General features: G+C 36.9%; 2 protein-coding genes across 4 annotated transcripts; both read left to right on the top strand.

The window, feature by feature from the left end:
- Positions 1-347: 347 nt before the first annotated feature.
- LOC106415634 (probable CCR4-associated factor 1 homolog 10) lies at positions 348-1,831 on the top strand. Of its 3 annotated transcripts, none has more exons than XM_013856388.3 (2): positions 348-581; positions 673-1,831. In XM_013856388.3, exon 2 carries the CDS (start codon positions 737-739, stop codon positions 1,577-1,579), a length of 843 nt encoding a protein of 280 aa, XP_013711842.1. In that variant the 5' UTR covers positions 348-581; positions 673-736; the 3' UTR covers positions 1,580-1,831. The 3 variants fall into 3 exon arrangements, with proteins under 3 accessions (XP_013711842.1, XP_013711843.1, XP_013711844.1); XM_013856389.3 differs by having other exon boundaries at positions 374-581; positions 693-1,831; XM_013856390.3 differs by having other exon boundaries at positions 454-618; positions 693-1,831.
- A 5,656-nt stretch (positions 1,832-7,487) lies between these two features.
- Positions 7,488-14,991, top strand: LOC106414236 (zinc finger protein 3). The gene is made up of 2 exons (XM_022709696.2): positions 7,488-9,194; positions 14,058-14,991. The coding sequence occupies exons 1-2, from the start codon at positions 8,942-8,944 to the stop codon at positions 14,531-14,533; spliced, it is 729 nt and encodes a 242-aa protein (XP_022565417.2). The 5' UTR covers positions 7,488-8,941; the 3' UTR covers positions 14,534-14,991.
- The last annotated feature ends 3,598 nt before the right edge of the window (positions 14,992-18,589 follow it).

Genomic DNA, 18,589 nt, shown 5'->3' with positions numbered 1-18,589 from the left:
TGTCGCTGGTTTGATCCGAAGGTTGGATCTCCGGTAAGGTTGAGAAGCGGGAGTGATGTGATGATCTCGCGACACGTGACCCTCGACGTCGAGGATGTTAACACGTGGCCACGCGACCAAAAGACTGATCTGCGAGGCGGCCGCGCGTCGTTCCCGTGTTTTGGCTAGGGTTTCTCAAGGTGGGCCGCTGGATTTTGGGCCCAATTGTGTAACGAGTGTTTGTCCGGTAGGTTAAGTGGGCTTTGTTGTATTCTGGTTTTGGGCTGGGCCCGTTTATATAAAATAAAAAACCCAATTCGACGGAAAAAAAAAAAAAAAAAAACTGAAGAACGGACAATCCGGATATAATAATTGGCAAACTGGTCCCCAAAAACGTAATGATTGATGTAAGAAGGCGCACCGTAAAACGTCGTCGTAACAAACCTTCCATCGGACAAACAAAAACGACATCGTTGAAGTTGGTTCACACACTTCTCTTTATTTATCCTCAAAACCTACCCCTCTCTCCCCGTTGTCCGAGAACTCGTCTGCGTATCCTCTAGATCTGTTCGTTTTCGAACATCTGTATTGCTTAATCTGAGGTACCTTACACTCCACCCTGCCTGAATCTGTTTAACAGTTACGGTTTGTTATTTTTTCTCCGTTTCTTATTTTCTCAATTTTTTTTCTCAGATCTACCGTTCTCCGTACAGGTTTTTTGTCCGTATGCTGTGTTATTATCAGATCTGTAATTCCTATGGCGGAGACTCTCAAAGAAGATTCGATCATGATTCGAGAGGTCTGGAACGACAACCTCCTCGATGAATTCGCGCTGATCCGCGAGATCGTCGACAAGTACACCTTCGTCGCCATGGACACCGAGTTCCCCGGCGTGGTCCTAAAACCCGTGGAAACATTCAAGTATAACAACGACCTCAACTACCGCACCCTCAAAGAAAACGTCGACCTCCTCAAACTGATCCAGCTCGGGCTAACCTTCTCCGACGAGGACGGCAACCTCCCCACCTGCGGCACCGACAAGTTCTGCGTCTGGCAGTTCAACTTCCGCGAGTTCAACATAGGCGAAGACATCTACGCGAGCGAGTCCATCGAGCTGCTGCGCCAGTGCGGGATCGATTTCAAGAAGAACGTCGAGAGGGGCATCGACGTGGTCCGGTTCGGGGAGCTGATGATGTCGTCGGGGGTCGTGCTGAACGATTCGATCTCGTGGGTTACTTTCCATGGAGGTTATGACTTTGGTTATTTGGTGAAGCTTCTGACTTGCAAGGAGCTGCCTCTCAAGCAGGCGGATTTTTTCAAGATGTTGTTCGTCTACTTCCCCACGGTTTACGATATTAAGTACTTGATGACTTTCTGCAACGGGCTGTTTGGAGGGCTGAACAGGCTCGCGGAGCTTATGGGTGTGGAGAGAGTTGGGATTTGTCATCAGGCTGGGTCGGATAGCTTGCTCACGTTAGGCTCGTTTAGGAAGCTCAAGGAGCGTTATTTCCCTGGGTCGACTGAGAAGTACACTGGAGTCTTGTATGGTCTAGGTGTGGAAGATTCTGCTACTAGTACTACTAGTACTGTTGCTAATTAAGTTTCGAGGGGATTTGCATTAGTTTTTTTAGTCTTTGCGAGTGTGAGACCAATTAGACTTTGTGTTTGTGTAAATTGGTTTTAGTAAGTGATTGTTGTGTCTTTGTTTTTTTTCTTTTTTCTTTTCAGGAAAGGAAAAACCTCTTTGATCAAATGAGGAGGGGTTGTTGTTAATGTTTAGCTTTGAGTTTCTGAATGTTTATCATTTCAGCTACCCCGTTTCATTAATATATAATCTCCAAATTATAATTTATTTTTCTTTTTTTAGCAATGTGACATTTTAAGTGAACAGTCTCTTGCAGCGGCTGCTTGTTCCATCTCGCTGTAACTTACTCTGCGTTGGAATTGGATTTGCAAAATTTGGTTTCTGTTGAAGGGAGAGTATGTGTGTCTTTTGTAGTTAATCCGTAAACGAGTTAGTAGAACATGTGAAATGCGGATTTGTTTGATATAAATGCTCAATAACTGTGGCCTAAAGGAAAGCTCAATGACTTGTTTATTATTAACATTATATTATGTACACCTGAAGAACATGAGTGGAACTATAAAAGAAACAAAGCAATAGTAGCCATCCTATCAAGTCCTAGAGCAGCAGCAAGTTCTAACAGTAGCATACTGTAAGAAAAAAAAAAAAACATTTAGAACAACATTAACCCTAGCAACCAAGCGAAGTGGGGGTGCTTAATTTTATATTTTTCTCTGTTTTTTCTCTGATTAAAAAAAAAAAAAAAAACGAGCTAATCGCGTACCGCCACATATTAGTGGGGTCCGCGAAACAGTACAAACATCATCGATGCTAAATCTAGCGTTTTTGACACTCGTTCTTACTCTTTTATGGTAGACCCCACCACAAAGCACTCCTTCGAGCATCTCCATTGAAGATGTTCTTAGCGTACAATCAACACGACCTTTTAACATTCTTCCAGTGTCTGAATTGGGCCTTTAGTTGTGGGCTCTGATTTGGACCTTTATTTGTATACTTGGCTTCTGATTTGGTCCTTTTGTGGGCTTTGATCACTGGTCATTAGAAGGAGAAGAAAGGCCTGTGGCATTATCATCTAACGGTTACATTCTTTTCATGTTCGTCTAATAAATTAGATGTGCTTAATAAGTGTTACAAACATTTCTCTTGACAACTCTTCTTCTGAGTATTCTAAACATTCTTCTAGTCTAAAAAACCTGTGTAATCAACTCATATAATTGTGGATATATTTGTTTTAGTACTTTGTGAATGATTTTAGTAATTTTAGTTAGGAATGGATAAGAGAAATGATACTCAAAAGGCCTTGCATGTTTATCAAATTGCTTTGGACCAGCAATATATCAGTGCCAACCCTAGCTATAACGATTAGTTTTTTTCTTCTTTTTCTAACGTATTCCATGAAAGAGTGCTTTGAATAGTTGGATCTGTAACTAATCAGCAGCACGTGTTTATTGCTTCAAAAGTTCAAAGTTAAGTCACCTCTTCTTTTGTGTATTAATAAGAAAGAAGCCGTCATTTTGTTTGAGTGTTCCCATTTCCCAGCACAAAGCAAGATACTCCCCATCTACACTTATTTGCAATAATACATATCACTGCTTTGCTGGTTTTTCATCGGTTATTTAGTTTTATTATCAACTAAATCCTTTTATTTGTTTGGTTAAATCTATACTAGAAAAAAAGTCAAATGTGTAATTATTTGGCTTCATGGATGCTATACAGCCATAAACATTTTCAATCCATTAACAAACAAAATTAAACAGATTTATCAACCCTTAAAAGTAGGGATCATTAGTGTTTAGATAAGATGATTTTTTTTTTTTCAAAAGCCTGAACTTTTAATCCCATTTTCTGATTGATTTAGCTGTCAAGCACTCGTATACTTTGTTGTTAGTTTGTTTTTGTTGGAAAAGGTAAGATTATGGATATTTATATTTTATTTATTCATCACAAAATGATAAGCAAGGTTAAGATGTAATTTGGAAGGGATGTTCTGCATAATTCTGGAAGAGACATATGAGATCTTACTAAAGAGATTTAGTTGATTTGTGATTACTGATTTCATAAACAATGTTATATTTGTAATCATTCATGTGGGGGTGTGTTTCTCCTGCACCGCTTCTCTCGCCTTCCCCTTTTTCATCATGTTTCTTGTTTTAATGTTTTTTTTCTCAATGTCATTAGAAATATAAATCTGTATCCTTTCGTTACAACATCCTGTGATCAGGATTTCATCTTGTAGCTCATAGAGTAATTTACGATTGAGTTGCCAGTGAAGAAACCAGAAATTAGAGGTGGACATTTTATCCGTAAATTTTGATTTGATTTATTTTCGGATATCCGTAAGTCTTCGAAGCAAAGCAAATATTAAAATCCAGTATCCGTTAAAAACGAAGAAAATCACAAATACTACAAAATTTAAACTGAGATATCCGCTCCGCCCCGACTTTATATAAATAGATGTATATCTAAAATTAAATATATAATTTTAAATATATAATTTTATCTAAATATTAATTTAACATATAATTTTATTACTTTATTTATAAAGTTACTTATAAAATTATTAATTTAAGAAAATAATATATTTTTTCGAAAAATACAAATTTTCTAAAAATTGAAATAATTAAAATAATTCATGGAACATATAGTTTCACTAACTTTTACCTTTTTATTTTATATTATGTAAAAACTACTATTTGAAAACAATCTTGTATAGTTTTTTCTAGATTTTGTTTATATTGAACAAAGTGAATAAGATATCTGTAAATATTTACAAATATCTGTAAATTTTTTGGATATTCGGATATCCGTATTTTTCCAATGCAAATCAAATCGAAAAATTAAATGTCCGGTAGATTCGAAGCAAATCAAAAATACTAAAAATTGTGGTACTATTCGATCCGTGCCTACCTCTGCCAAAAATTTCAGATTAAAAAAAAGCCATTGACGTTTAATAGTGAAATCAAATATTTAATCTTAATGATTAACTAACACTTATATCTTTTAACACAAACAAAATTGATTCTCCGAATCAGCTTCCCTATTTCTTAAGTTTGTCACATGGACCCACCAATTATAGGTCGCATTCGACAAAAGACTCAACATACTTAAACTACTTGTCCTAACTCCTAACTATTAGTCCCTCCGTTTTTTAATATAAGTCGTTCTAAAGAAATTTTTGTGTTCCAAATTATATGACGTTTTCGGTTTTCTATGTAAAATTTATTAACGTTTAATGTTATATGACCAATGATAATATACCTTCTATTTTATTATTGGTTGATTTGTGGTTAGGTAAATAATTAATGATGTTTTTGTTTAGAAAATATAAAAAAACTAGTATTATCACCCCGTGCTCAGCACGGGTTAGTTTTTGATTGCATTTAAATGATCATTTTATAAAATTCTAACTTTTGCTTTATCAAAACTAAAAACTATTTTAGTTACATTCTAGAGCTGAATAATAGACCTATAATTAGAAGTGTTGCATTCAAACAACATAGTTAAAACCCCTGTTCGGAATTACGCTAGGCGTTAGTCGGGAGGCAACTTCGGGCCTAGCGAGTTACTAAAAAATCGGGGATTAAGCGGGGTATACGCGGAACCTAGTTTTTAAGCTTTTTACGGGTGCATTTCGATATAATGTATAATTATATAATTAATCAATTTAAATTTGGTTAGGTAACTAATTTGTAAACGTGGCGTAGTGAACAATAAAGAGATTTGGTTTCAATTCATTCCGACTTCGAATTGTGTTTTGTTCATTTTTGTTCTTTTTATATTTTTTTTGTCTTTAATGGATGGTAGACTTGTAAATAAGTCTTCTTCTTCCTCAAATATTTATTACAGTTTCTACGCATCTGTAAATTTCTTCGACCTATCCTCTCCCTATTGCCCAAACGCAGTGTGAACACCGTAATCCGGTATTACAGTGGTCAGAGCTAGCTCGGATGTGAGATTAAGATCTGAAATGCTAGATTTTTGAGATTGGGTTGACTCGGTTCGGAGCTATTACTCGGCGCTTTTTCCTATTCTACGGTAAAGGCGGAAGAAACTCGTCGCACCGCCTCAAGCCTCCGATTTGCCCCTCTTCGCGGCGGTGAGTCTCCGATCACCATATAGTCGGACGCGTACTCGCCAAGACGGCCGCGTTTTAGAACATTGGTTAAAACATAGAAGGGGCAAAACAAATGTTAAAAAGATAATTTCGAATAGAGATAATTATTTTTAATATAAATATTAAATACAGCTAAAAGTTAATGATATGATCCATTTCAATTTTATTTGCATACTTTTTATAAATAAGTCTTCTTTAAAATATAAATCTAATTATTTTTATTATAATAAAATAGTGAAACGAAAATAAATTATGAAAACCATTTAGATTTTTATTGAAAGTATTATTAAAATGTTAAATATCTAAGATATAGTAGAAAGATAAATGGCAAACTAAAACTAAATAATACATTTAGGATATTTTTTGAACTTACACTTTAGTACTCTTCTCTGTGGCTTTCCTCTTCTTAAGCAGTCATCGATAATCTGGAACTCAAGGATAAGAACGAAAACATGTACCGTAAAATAGATAATTTGCATATAATAGACTCATAAAACAGATTTGTAAAATATTTGAATATATTTGTAATAGATTATGACATACATAATTTTAGTATGTTACCTAAGTTGCTAACAAAGCTTTGAGTTTTCCTTTTCTTTTTGAAGAATTAGGCTTTGAAATAGGAGTACTTTTAAGCACCCATTTTCAACCTTCAACCTGATTCATGTAAAAAGAATCAAAGAGCATTAAATTGAGAAGGAAGCAAATAAATATTGTATGAAAAAAGGCTACACTTGTATAAAATAAATAAGCTTGTGTGGATTTTTGCTACACTTGACCACAAAAAAAAAAACTGAAGAAGAAAGATGAAAGGAAAGACTGATCGTTTGAACTGCAGCCATAGAAGAACCTCATACAAATATATATAAATAATTACAGGTAGTTAGTGAATGATGATCGTGGATGTGCATAGCGAATAACCGTCGGCGAGGTGGATTGATTTTTTTTTGTCTGGTAACTACTAAATTGATGTCATTCTTTTCTGTTTTTTCAAATTTTTATTATTTTAAATTATTTTTATTTTTAGTTATGTGGCAATATATTATTGGTTGAGTAACTTGTGATTTAGTATATAAAAGATTAATAATTTCTTAATATATGTACACAATTCTAAAATGACTTATATTAAAAAACGGAAGGAGTACAATTTTTGGATTTTACTACACATTTTTATTTATTTATTTTCGGCTTCCACTAAGTATTAATTTAAGCTAAAGCTTGGAGAAATATAAACATATCAAAGATTCTTATCCCCAACCCTAGATGAGACGTGTTGTCGTTACACTTTCTTTCCCCACCCAAACCAGAACAATTTATTGGACTTCGATATTTTTGTAAAAAGCCAAACTATATTCATTTAATAGTTCAATTAATACTCTATAACAAACCATTAATTATCTTTTGTCACTAACAAGGAGCGAGCTACATAACTTGCTCTTCTCGCATTAAATATTATCAACTCATGTTTTTGTTAGTATACTATAGCGTATACATATTTACAAAGGGATATATATATTCAATTATGAACTCTCAAGTCTCAAGTGTTGGCAAAAAAAAAAGAACTCTCAAGTACGTTGGGACAGTTGAGTTGGCTCCAAAAACTAAAGTATTCAGAAAGTGATAATTAATCATGTCCCTTAATACATACAATAGCATTCAAGCGAAAAGTAAACCATACGAGAAATGATCAAAACAATTATACATCAATATGGATCCAAACACACAAATCTCCATGATCAATAATAGAAAACAAATGATGTAATCCTGGTTTCAACACAAGCATTTGACATATTGCTAAGGCCATTTAGAAACTATATATGGCACGAGAAAAACTACATGGAGAATCATATAAAAGTGGCAGTCACTGTGAAGCAGAATGTGTATATAGATTAGTACCGTGTATATGAAACCCCTTACACCGTAAAATCCGGGTGACTATTAAGGATTCCAATGGTTATAAAGAGGAGAGGAGAGGAGTGAATATGAAGCAAACATCAAAAGGAAGAGTAGAAAGAGTACAAAAGAGAGACAGAGAAGCAAATGAAATCAACAGTGGAAAGCTAAAAGGAAACAGATATGTCCACTTTCCTCTCAAAGTTTCAAAAGGTACACAGAAACATCAAACATACCTGAATACTATCACTTGGTCCACTCTCCCTCTCTCTTGTTATTGAGCATCCTTTTCATTTCATTATCACTTGTTGTCATCTTCATCTACTCCATCAACAGGTTGTCGTTTCATCAAACAAATAAAACCGGTCCCAGTTTTTTGGAAAATCTTTGGAACTGCTAAGCTTTCTTTTTTCTTGTTCCCCCCTCATCTCCTTTCTTCCTCTCAAAAAATATTCTAATAAGGCGCTTGAGCGAATATACCCAATACGGTGAACTCTGGTTCGAACCCCGCTGGCCACACAGATATGGGCTATTGCTTTCGGCTCATTTGAATGCCCAGGAAAAGGTCTATCCGTGGGCTGTACCTCCACCCGGGGTTAGGTCTGTGTCTTTAGTAGACCCGGGTTTAACCCTTTTAGTTTACAAAAAAAAAATATTCTAAAATATATCCATTAGTTTACACAAAAACTGAACACTGTACATATTCATTCACACATTTGAAAGATGGGTCACCAATGATGGTTTAGTAATATCCCTTACACATATATCCGCGGTTGCATACGCTATATACACCATAAGAAGCCGAGTTGGCCGGATGGCCCTGGCCCCTATGAGAATCTGTCCATAGGAAACAACTCATCTATCAATCAGAGCCAGATTTATCCTGGTCACAATGGTCCACTCGATGATAAATATCAAGCACAGTTATAAACTATAAGAAAACATATATGACATGTAAGTTTTTTTTTGGTGAAGTATATGACATGCAAGTTGAAGAACTATTAAGCATATAAGGGCACAAGACATAGAGAAGAAGAAGAAAAAAATAAAGTAAAATAATGCATAATAGAGAACAGAGGTTTGTCTATTAAAGGAGAAAGCAGACAAATAAAAAGGTTGATGTGAAGTGAAAGTTGGCTCCTATAAAAGGGATAAACACAGGTATTAGATGGTGGAGAGTTCCAATCAGCTTCAAGTGTTTTGTTCTGTCTTTGTGTATGTGTGTGTTGTGTGTCAGCAAAACCAGACCAAACCCATCTCTCTCTCATCTTCTTACTACTTTTCTCCACTTATACTTAAAACCCAAAAGCATTTCTAGCGCTCTTTCCTTATGTAGTATCATCTTCTGAGAAAAAAAAAACCATCACCTCATGGATGCCTCCAGGGACGAGCCAAAGCCATCTGATTCCTCATGCATCGTTTCCACATCTAACACTCTTTCATTGAGCCTAGAGCATTACAACATAGACGCAGAAGAAGATGACTATGACCAAAAATCAGGAGAGGAAGGCATAAAGCTCGACCTTATGCTAGCAGAATATGATTATAGTCAGCCACAGCTCAATCAAGAACTCAATCTCATCGGCAACTTAGACGCGAGTGAAGCCACTCCGAGTTATAAAGGATTAACAAGCTAATATAAACTCTGTTTCTGTATATTCATCTCAAGGTTACAACGATAGTATTTATACAAGACGTAAGATCCTTAAAGATAGGAGATAACTACGACAGTATGTTTATCTGAAATATATATGTCTATCCTTATCTAATACTCCCCCTCAAGGTGGTGAGTGAAGATCTTGAACTCCCATCTTGTCCAGTAAGTAATGTAGTTGCTGACGTCCAAGCGACTTGGTCAACAGATCAGCCAACTGTTCCATCGTGCCAACGTGATGTGCTGCAATAATCCCAGCTGTAATGTAGTCTCGAACGAAATGACAGTCCACCTCCACATGTTTAGTTCGTTCATGAAAGACCGGGTTTGTTGCTATATGGATAGCTGCTTTGCTATCACAATGAAAAGGTATCGGGAACCGCTGTTTAATCCCCAAAGAATCCATGACACCGATCATCCACTTCAGTTCACTGCAAGTCATCGCCATAGCCCTATATTCGGCTTCTGCGGAGGACCGCGAGACCGTTGGTTGTTTCTTTGTCTTCCACGAAATAAGGGAATTACCCATCATGACAATGTAGCCAGTAAGAGATTTCCGAGTAAGTGGACATGCCGCCCAGTCTGAGTCACTGTAGGCAGACAGTGATAAATCACTCGAAGCACTTAGCAATATTCCACGGCCTGGAAGACCCTTTAAATATCGTACCAAACGAACAGCTGCGTCCCAATGTTTTTGCCGTGGCTTCTGAAGAAATTGAGCAAGTATATGCACTGGGTAGTTTAGTTCCGGCCGTGTGATAGTAAGATAGACAAGCCTTCCAACCAGTCTTCTATACTGTGCTGGTTCTGTATAAAACGGTCCATTATCACGCCCAAGATTGTGATACTGCTCCATTGGTGTGTCGACCGGTTTTGAACCCAGAAGTCCACATTCAGACACAATATCAAGAGCATACTTACGTTGTGACAAGTATATACCCGCTTTACTTCTTAGAACCTCAATGCCTAAGAAATAACGAAGCTCTCCCAAGTCTTTCATATGAAAAAACCGATGCAGATGTTCTTTAAACTTGGTGATAAGCTCAGAATTATTTCCACCAATAATCAAATCATCAACATAGACCAACACAAATAGTGTAGTATTGTTTCGATTTAGAGTAAACAGAGAGTAGTCTAGACGATTCTGTTTGAAGCCAAATGCAAGTAGAGCTTTAGTTAATCGTGCAAACCAACACCTAGGAGCCTGCTTAAGGCCATAGAGTGCCTTATTCAGCTTACAGACTTGATTCGGTTTAGAGGAGGCAAAGCCAGGAGGTAATTTCATGTAAACTTCTTCTTCTAGTTCACCATGGAGAAATGCATTATGTACATCCATCTGATGTAGTTCCCAGTCACGAGCAGCAGAGATGCCAAGTAAGGTGCGCACTGTATTCATCTTGACAACAGGTGCAAAGGTCTCATTGTAGTCAACACCCTCCTCCTGTTTGTTTCCACATGCTACCAAACGTGCCTTATAGCGTTCAACCGTTCCGTCCGCATTGAACTTGATTTTAAATATCCATTTACATCCAATGGCCTGTTTTCCCGGAGGTAGATCAGTGACTGTCCACGTACCGCTACGTTCCAGCGCATCTATCTCACCAGTCGCTGCGTTTCTCCACTTTTTATCTTTCATTGCTTCCTTGAATGAAGTTGGTTCAAGCTGAGCTTCAACTTTAAGAAGAAACGCCTGAACATGTGGAGCAAGACGATCAAACGATACATAATTCTCCAAGGGATAGGCACACTTACCTGAAGACGATGATGGTGGATGTGATGGGTGAAGAGCAGTCGTGGGGTTTTCATTTACTTGAGCTGTATATGTAACATACGGACCTAAGCGAACAGACTGTGTCTTAGTCCTGTGTCCTCTGCCCAGTGGTTCTGATGTTGACTGCTCGTTTGTAGTAGTCTCTTCTGTATTACTTGCTCCCCCTTGATCATTATCACCAACTGTCGCCTCCGTAGTCTTACTGGTTTCATTGGTTACAGACGGCTCACTGGTACTCGTCTGAGGGGAATTCAAAGCTCCCCCTGTCTCCGATACTGCAGTGGGAGAGACAGGATCAAAATCATCATCATAAGTCGCCGGATGTGGCGTAGGGACCGGTACATGCTCTATAGTTTCAGACAATGAGTTGGTAAGAGCAAATGGGAATATGTCTTCATGAAAGATTACATCTCTTGAATCAAAAATGCGTTCTGTTTCGAGATCACAGACCGTCCATCCTTTCTTTCCCATGGGGTAGCCAAGAAATACGCATCTAGTACTTCTTTCATCGAACTTGTCTTGTCCACGCTTTATTCGACGAGCATAACACAAAGTTCCAAATACTCTAAGATTGTCATAAGAGGGTGCTTTACCATAGAGCATCTCATACGGCGTCTTATTATGTAACAGCCGTGATGGTGTTCGGTTAATCAGATAGGTCGCCGTTAGTATGCTTTCTCCCCAAAAATGCCTTGGTACATGTCCTTGGAAGAGAAGTGCGCGCGCAACGTTCAGTATGTGTCTATGTTTCCTTTCCACTCGTGCATTCTGTTGCGGGGTCTCAACACACGAAGTCTGGTGAAGAATACCTTGAGATGCAAAGTAGCCTTTAAGAGTTATAAACTCAGACCCATTGTCACTGCGAACCATCTTTATTTTCTTGTTGAATTGACGATCAACATAGGCACAAAACGTTTTAAAGGCTTGTGGTGCTTCCTTCTTTTCTAATAAGAGTATTGTCCATACGGCTCGAGAGAAATCGTCCACAATGGTTAAAAAATAACGAGCTCCAGTTGTGGATGGTTCACGATATGGTCCCCATAAATCACAGTGAATCAAGGCAAAACACTCATCAACTTTATTAATGCTAATTGGAAAAACATCTCGAGTTTGTTTAGCTCGATGACAAGTACCACAAGAACTCTCTAAAACTCCAATATTTTTTGTAAAACCAGCGGAAGATGACAAAACTGAAAGAACACCAGAAGATGGATGACCCATGCGTGCGTGCCACAGATCTCGTGTCTGGAAAGCTTCCACATGATTTGCTTGAACAGAAACGGAACCCATGTACTTGAAAACCCCATTATGCTCTTCACCCGCACCAATCAAAGTCTTCGAGGCGAGGTCCTGTATCACACAAAACTTTTTAGTAAATAGGATGAATCCAGCAATATCTTGGAGCAGTTGAGATATAGATATGAGAGTTGCAGAGAGATGAGGAGCATAGAAGACACGTCTCAATATGAGACGACCACCAAGATTCAACTGTCCTTGTCGTGTGGCCCAAGTTATACTACCATTAGGCATTGTAATAGGAACTGGTGCGATTGTGACAACATCACTAAGTAGATTAATTTCTCCAGTCATATGGTGTGAGGCACCCGAGTCAATGATGATATCATATCTACTGTCTTTTCCAAAGAAAACAAGTTTATCTTTCTTACCAAGCTTCTCACTGGTGCTCGATTTTTGTGAATTCACAAACTGAGTTAAGGTTGCCCATTGTTCCGGTGTGAAGTTTGGAAAGCCTTGACCCTGAGCTTCAGATGTTGTGTCAGCCTGGGTATTGTATGCACGGAACCCAGATCCACGACCACCACGTCCTCTGCCTCGTTGAGACTCTCCTCCTCGTCCTCTTCCTCCTTTGTCTGTCCCTCGACCTGTTCCTGGTTTTGCGTTGTTCTCACCCCACCATTCTGGATATCCAATAACTTGAAAGCATTGATTTACTTCATGTCCTTGCTTCCCACAGTGAGAACAAACTGAATTGTTTCTTGCAAACCGAGCAGCTGCAGCCTGAGCATTGGTAATGATCTGTTGAGACTGTTGCAATGAGGTAGGTTGTGTTACCGCGGATAAACCTATTGCAGGTGACTTATCCTCATGCCGCATAACATTCAAGTGTCTCTCTTCCTGAATTATTTGCGAGTAAACCGACTCAAGATTGAGTTCAGCTTGTCTACTCAACAGATTCGAGCGTGTTGTACCAAACCGTGAATTATCCAACCCCATAAGGAATTGATGCACACGTATTTTTTCTTCTTTCTTCTCATACTTCATCACAGCTTCACACTCAGGATTTCCACAACAACACGAGAAACCCTTGTCAAAATCAGCGAGATCATCCCACATGATTTTCAGTTTGCCAAAATAAACTTCTACTGCATCACCATTCTGTTTGCAGGATGCAATCTCAGAATGCAGTTGATGTATTCTTGTATCATCAGTCATAGAAAACCTCCGTTGAAGGCTTCCCCACATAATCTTTGCGCTGTCAACCAGAGATATTGACGGTCGCAGTTTTGATTCCACACTGCTGTAAATCCAGCCAATGATCATGGCGTTCACCATATCCCACTTCTCTTCTTCTTCTGGTTTGTTCACCGGCCTTGTAAGAGTTCCATCAACAAACCCTGTTTTTCGTTTGCTTTTCAACGAATTGAGCATTAGCTTTGCCCATCTTTCATAGTTTGCTCCATTCAAAAGAATGGGTGTCAAGACTTGCCCCGTATTATCTGAAGGATGAAGATAATAAGGAGAGGCAAGAGCATTCTTATCACCTCCAGTAGCTCCTGTTTGCGACGCCATGGTAACCGAGGTAGGTTTAAAATTATCTCACCGTAACAAGATGTTTTGGTGGTTCGGAAGATATATTAGCTTTGTAAAAATTAGTTTGCTGGCTCTGATACCATAACAAGCTAATATAAACTCTGTTTCTGTATATTCATCTCAAGGTTACAACGATAGTATTTATACAAGACGTAAGATCCTTAAAGATAGGAGATAACTACGACAGTATGTTTATCTGAAATATATATGTCTATCCTTATCTAATAAGGATCAACTTCCACTGAGCAAAAGCTCTTCTCATGCAACTACTGTCAAAGAACGTTCTACAGCTCACAAGCCCTTGGCGGTCACCAAAACGCCCACAAAAGAGAGAGGACTTTAGCTAAGCGAGGGAAACAGATGGAAGCTTTCGGCCATCCATATGGTTTTGCTCCTGTCCCGTTCCACGGACAGTACAGCAACAGATCATTGGGTATTCAGGCGCACTCAATGAGTCACAAGCTAAGTTCATACAACGCCTTTGGTGCTGGCGAGTATGGTCAGTTCAGCTGGTCAAGGACACCACTTGTTCAGCAACCAGCCATAGGTAGACTATCTTCAACAACAGAGAACCATCATCAGATGATGTTTCCTCCACCGTTGACTTCAACATGTGAGAACTTCGGTAGGTTCAGTGCTGGAACAATTCCAGTAGATTCTGAAGAAGAGCAGCAGAAGAACCTTGACTTGTCCCTCAAACTCTGAGATTCTTCTTGTCTCTTCAATTATTTTTCTTTGTGCTGGTTTTTTGTTATCATTGATATGTTCACCAGTATTACTCAAGTGTTGGTACTTATTATTGTGAGTATATTTTGTCTAGCATAGATTTATGTTGTACATGTTTCCATATTTCTACAAGTTTTCAGCTAGACATCAATGGATTTCTTTTACTATATTAAACATTTTTAGTGTGTATAAGAAAGATATGGTATTGAAATCTACAGGCGGATTTGTTGTCCATGGATAACCAGTAAAGAAAAGACTTGTAGTCACAGTTTGGTTACCTAAAAGTTATAAGGAAAACATTCTTTTAATGAGAAAGTGATTAACAGACACAGAAAGACAAAATAAAACAGATATAAAAGAAGAGCTTGTTGTTAGTTGTGATGATGACAAGAAGCAAAAAGTTCAGAAGAACAAAACACACAGTTCATACATCATATAATTCCTAATAATGCAGCTAGTAGAACAAAAAATATCATGAAATAATCAAGAATCCAATGAGATCTTTGTGAGGCCCCAAAATTTGTGTTCACTAGATAAATAGTGAGTTATATTTGGCCTTTTGGATAATCTTTATGCACTAACTTACATATACATTAATAGAATGTACACAGTAACCATGTGAGTATGATCACAAAAGGTGGAACAACAGTCAAAACCATGAGACTAAAAAACAAATTTAAAAGGACTGACTCCAACTTCTTTACACATATTGAGGTGAGACATGACTACTGAAGCAAACATCAACTACCAAGCATAGCAGGTAACTTGGAAGAACCAGAGGGTTCTCTTGAGCATGTAGCAGACATGATACTATATATGGCTGACTAGAATTTGACAGTAATACTCAATTACGAAAGGTTAATTGTATAACAAAATGAAAATTTGACAATGTTGCATGAATCTCTAAATATTAGACAACACCAAACGGTTGCATATGAATCTTGAAATAGCTATTTACATTACCAAACTCTTCACGTAGAACCAACTACGACTATGCAGATTCTCCTCGCACTAAAAATGTAGACAAAAGACAGATCATCTTGTCTGGTTTCAGACACATTGGCCACAACCAACAAAAATAAACCAAACAGTTTCATAATAAAACCAAGAATAACACCAAGGCAGACAATAACACATGTGAAAAAAAAAGTAAGTCTAATGGAACCAAACCTCATTTTGATTAATAACTCTTGGGTCCATTTATATCTTCTTGTATGCAACAGTTCTGACCCCAACAATATACTTCAATCTAAGTCACGCTTTCCTGTAATACATGGCAGAACAAAGTTGAGACCCACAGATTTTTGATGGATCACTCATCATCAGGTTGCTACCAAATATTCTACCTGCACGAAAAGGGTATCCATTTTAATACACTCACTGTTCTAAATGCCTTCTTGACGATGCAATGAGAGCATAAGAAGAAAAAGAGAGAACAAATATATGAACATTCATCTTTTCATTGTAATGTGACATTTTCCAGTGCTCTCTTGTTTGCAATGCCTTTAGATTTCAAACATTTATATAGTTTGATTAGTTCACTTCTCCAGCGAACACTTTTTTGAACAAAAATCTTGATTTTTTTAAAGCCCATAATAAACGATTTCTACAATTAGCTGGGTAGGCCATTATGTCATGAAATGAGTCGGCTTCTACAACGTTTGAAACATTCGCTGTCATCGCTGATGACTGATTAATTATAACAGGCCGAACCGCGTTTCTTGAACGAAGGATAAGTTGGGTTCAGGCCCTATTAAAGTAAACTGTATTTTTATATCATCGGACTGTTAGCGATATCACATATGACTTGACAAAAGAACACGGACTTACGTACCCATTGATATTTGATCCTCTATGACATGTTGTACGACTGTAAAATAAATTAATTCTAAGGTGTATGACATTTGACACAACATCATAACTTAACACACAACCTATGATGCACGGGACGGATACGGGGACGGATACTGGTACGGAAGCGAGGACGGAAAACAGCAAAACTAAAAAATTATGGATACGGGTACGGGAAATATATATCAATAAAGATATATATATGTATATTTATATACTGAAAAATAAAAATATATCACTGTAAATCTTATCTAATAAACTAAAAAGATTAGAAAGTAGGTTATAAATTCAAAATCTAGTATAAACTTCTACTTTTTATTTTTTATTTGTAAGAAAAATAAGTGAATAAGCTTAAAAAAGGATAATAGCAAAGCAAATATTTTATGAAAATTTCCATAATTAACGGTTCCGTGTCCCCGTGCCGTCCCCGAAGTGTCCCCGTCCCGGAAACGTCTCCTATACGGATACGTAAATCAATTTGACGTCCCCGTGCTTCATAGCACACAACTGATTTGTGTGTAACTTTTTTTTGGTATAAGATTTGTGTGTGATAACCAACAAATCAGTTGACCTAAGATGTTTCTCTCCGATATATAAATGACTTTAATTTAGAAAACATAATTGTCGCTGGTTGCACAAAGCTTATGTGAGTTTGTCAGAACCATAAAGAAAAAAAAACACATAATCTCTATTTAGTTTATCGTATTGCATTAATCAAGACGAAACCTTGGACAGTGTTATTAGATGTCTGAAGACATTTTCTTAAATAAATCCAAGGTCTAAACTAAACATTGCTTGTTCGTCACACCACACTATATCTTCTCGTGAATACGCATAGGGTCCTTATAAATAAATCTTTCTTTTGTTTTCCCTTTCATTAAAGAGACACGAAGATAAGAGTTAAAGCTAAAGTCAAAAGTTAAACCTACTTCTAATAGGCTTTTATAAAGTATGCAAACTTGTAATGTTTACTCATCATGATCCAACCAAAACTGAGTGTCAATTCATTATATAAAGGCATACGTACGTAAAAAAACTGGATAACTTAATTTTATAACATCTAAGAAAAGCAAACATTAATCAAGTGTTAGATAAGCAAGTTGATCAAGTTATAAACTTATGTATATGTCTATTTACTATGTGTATATGGTGCACGAAGATGCAGGCCAACGCAGATTCATACCATCCATTTCTCTCTTGTATGAGCTATATATAATTTAATTCAATTCAAAGAAACAATAATAATAGTTGCAGAAGCGTTAATGAGGATTTGTTTCATTTCATAGAGAAACCTAAAGAAAGATTCTTAGAACACAAACTAGCAAAGTAGCAAGGGTGAGTACGTACGTAACCTATGGGGGAATGTATCCAAGCTTCCATAACATGCACTTTGACTGGCCCAAACTTATTTATATATATATATATTTTTTTTTTTTTTAATGAATGCTAAATTTATTCATCAAAAAACCTTTGTACAACAAGTGGACCTTTGTGTAAAAAGAAATCTACTCCTATTCCTCCTACTTCTATTCCTTTTCTATACACTTTATTCCAAGATCAAAAATCCTAAGTCAAAGGGAAAATAAAAATAAAAAAACACATATTTTATATTCGCTCCACTTCAATCATCTGACATAAAATTCAGTCTACATTTATCCATGACGATCCAGCTAAATTGATATTAAAACTGGAAAATGATATAAGCAAATCACGTCACATGCAGAATATGTGATATGTAGGAGGATATGAGCTGAGTTTATATCGATCAACCATTTTATTTTTTGTATTTATCTTAGATTCTAGAGCAGTCTCATTAATTCATTTTATTGCAATGCATTAGGGGGACAATATTTGGATCAAACTTAACCTATTATGCGAACTATGTAACTTAACAAAATTTCATCACATGAAAAATGTACGATATATATCGATAAGTTGAGAGAATCAGAATCAAGATTACATTTTCCCCATATATAAAAGAGAGATGTTTTTGGTTTCTTGTTTCTTATAAAATAACAGGAGATGAGATGTTCGCACATGGGGGCGTGGACACATACGTAAATTACAAAAACCAGTGCTTTGGTACGCCGCATGCATTACATTATTTCCATTTTCACTTATACTGAAAAATATATTAAATCGTTTTGCCTTTGCTGATAAGATAATAATGTTTACTAGAAAAGT

This window comes from Brassica napus, chromosome C9, assembly GCF_020379485.1.
Source record: "Brassica napus cultivar Da-Ae chromosome C9, Da-Ae, whole genome shotgun sequence".
In the NCBI taxonomy this organism is placed as follows: domain Eukaryota; kingdom Viridiplantae; phylum Streptophyta; class Magnoliopsida; order Brassicales; family Brassicaceae; genus Brassica; species Brassica napus.
This window is presented reverse-complemented; position numbering and strand designations above follow the sequence as displayed.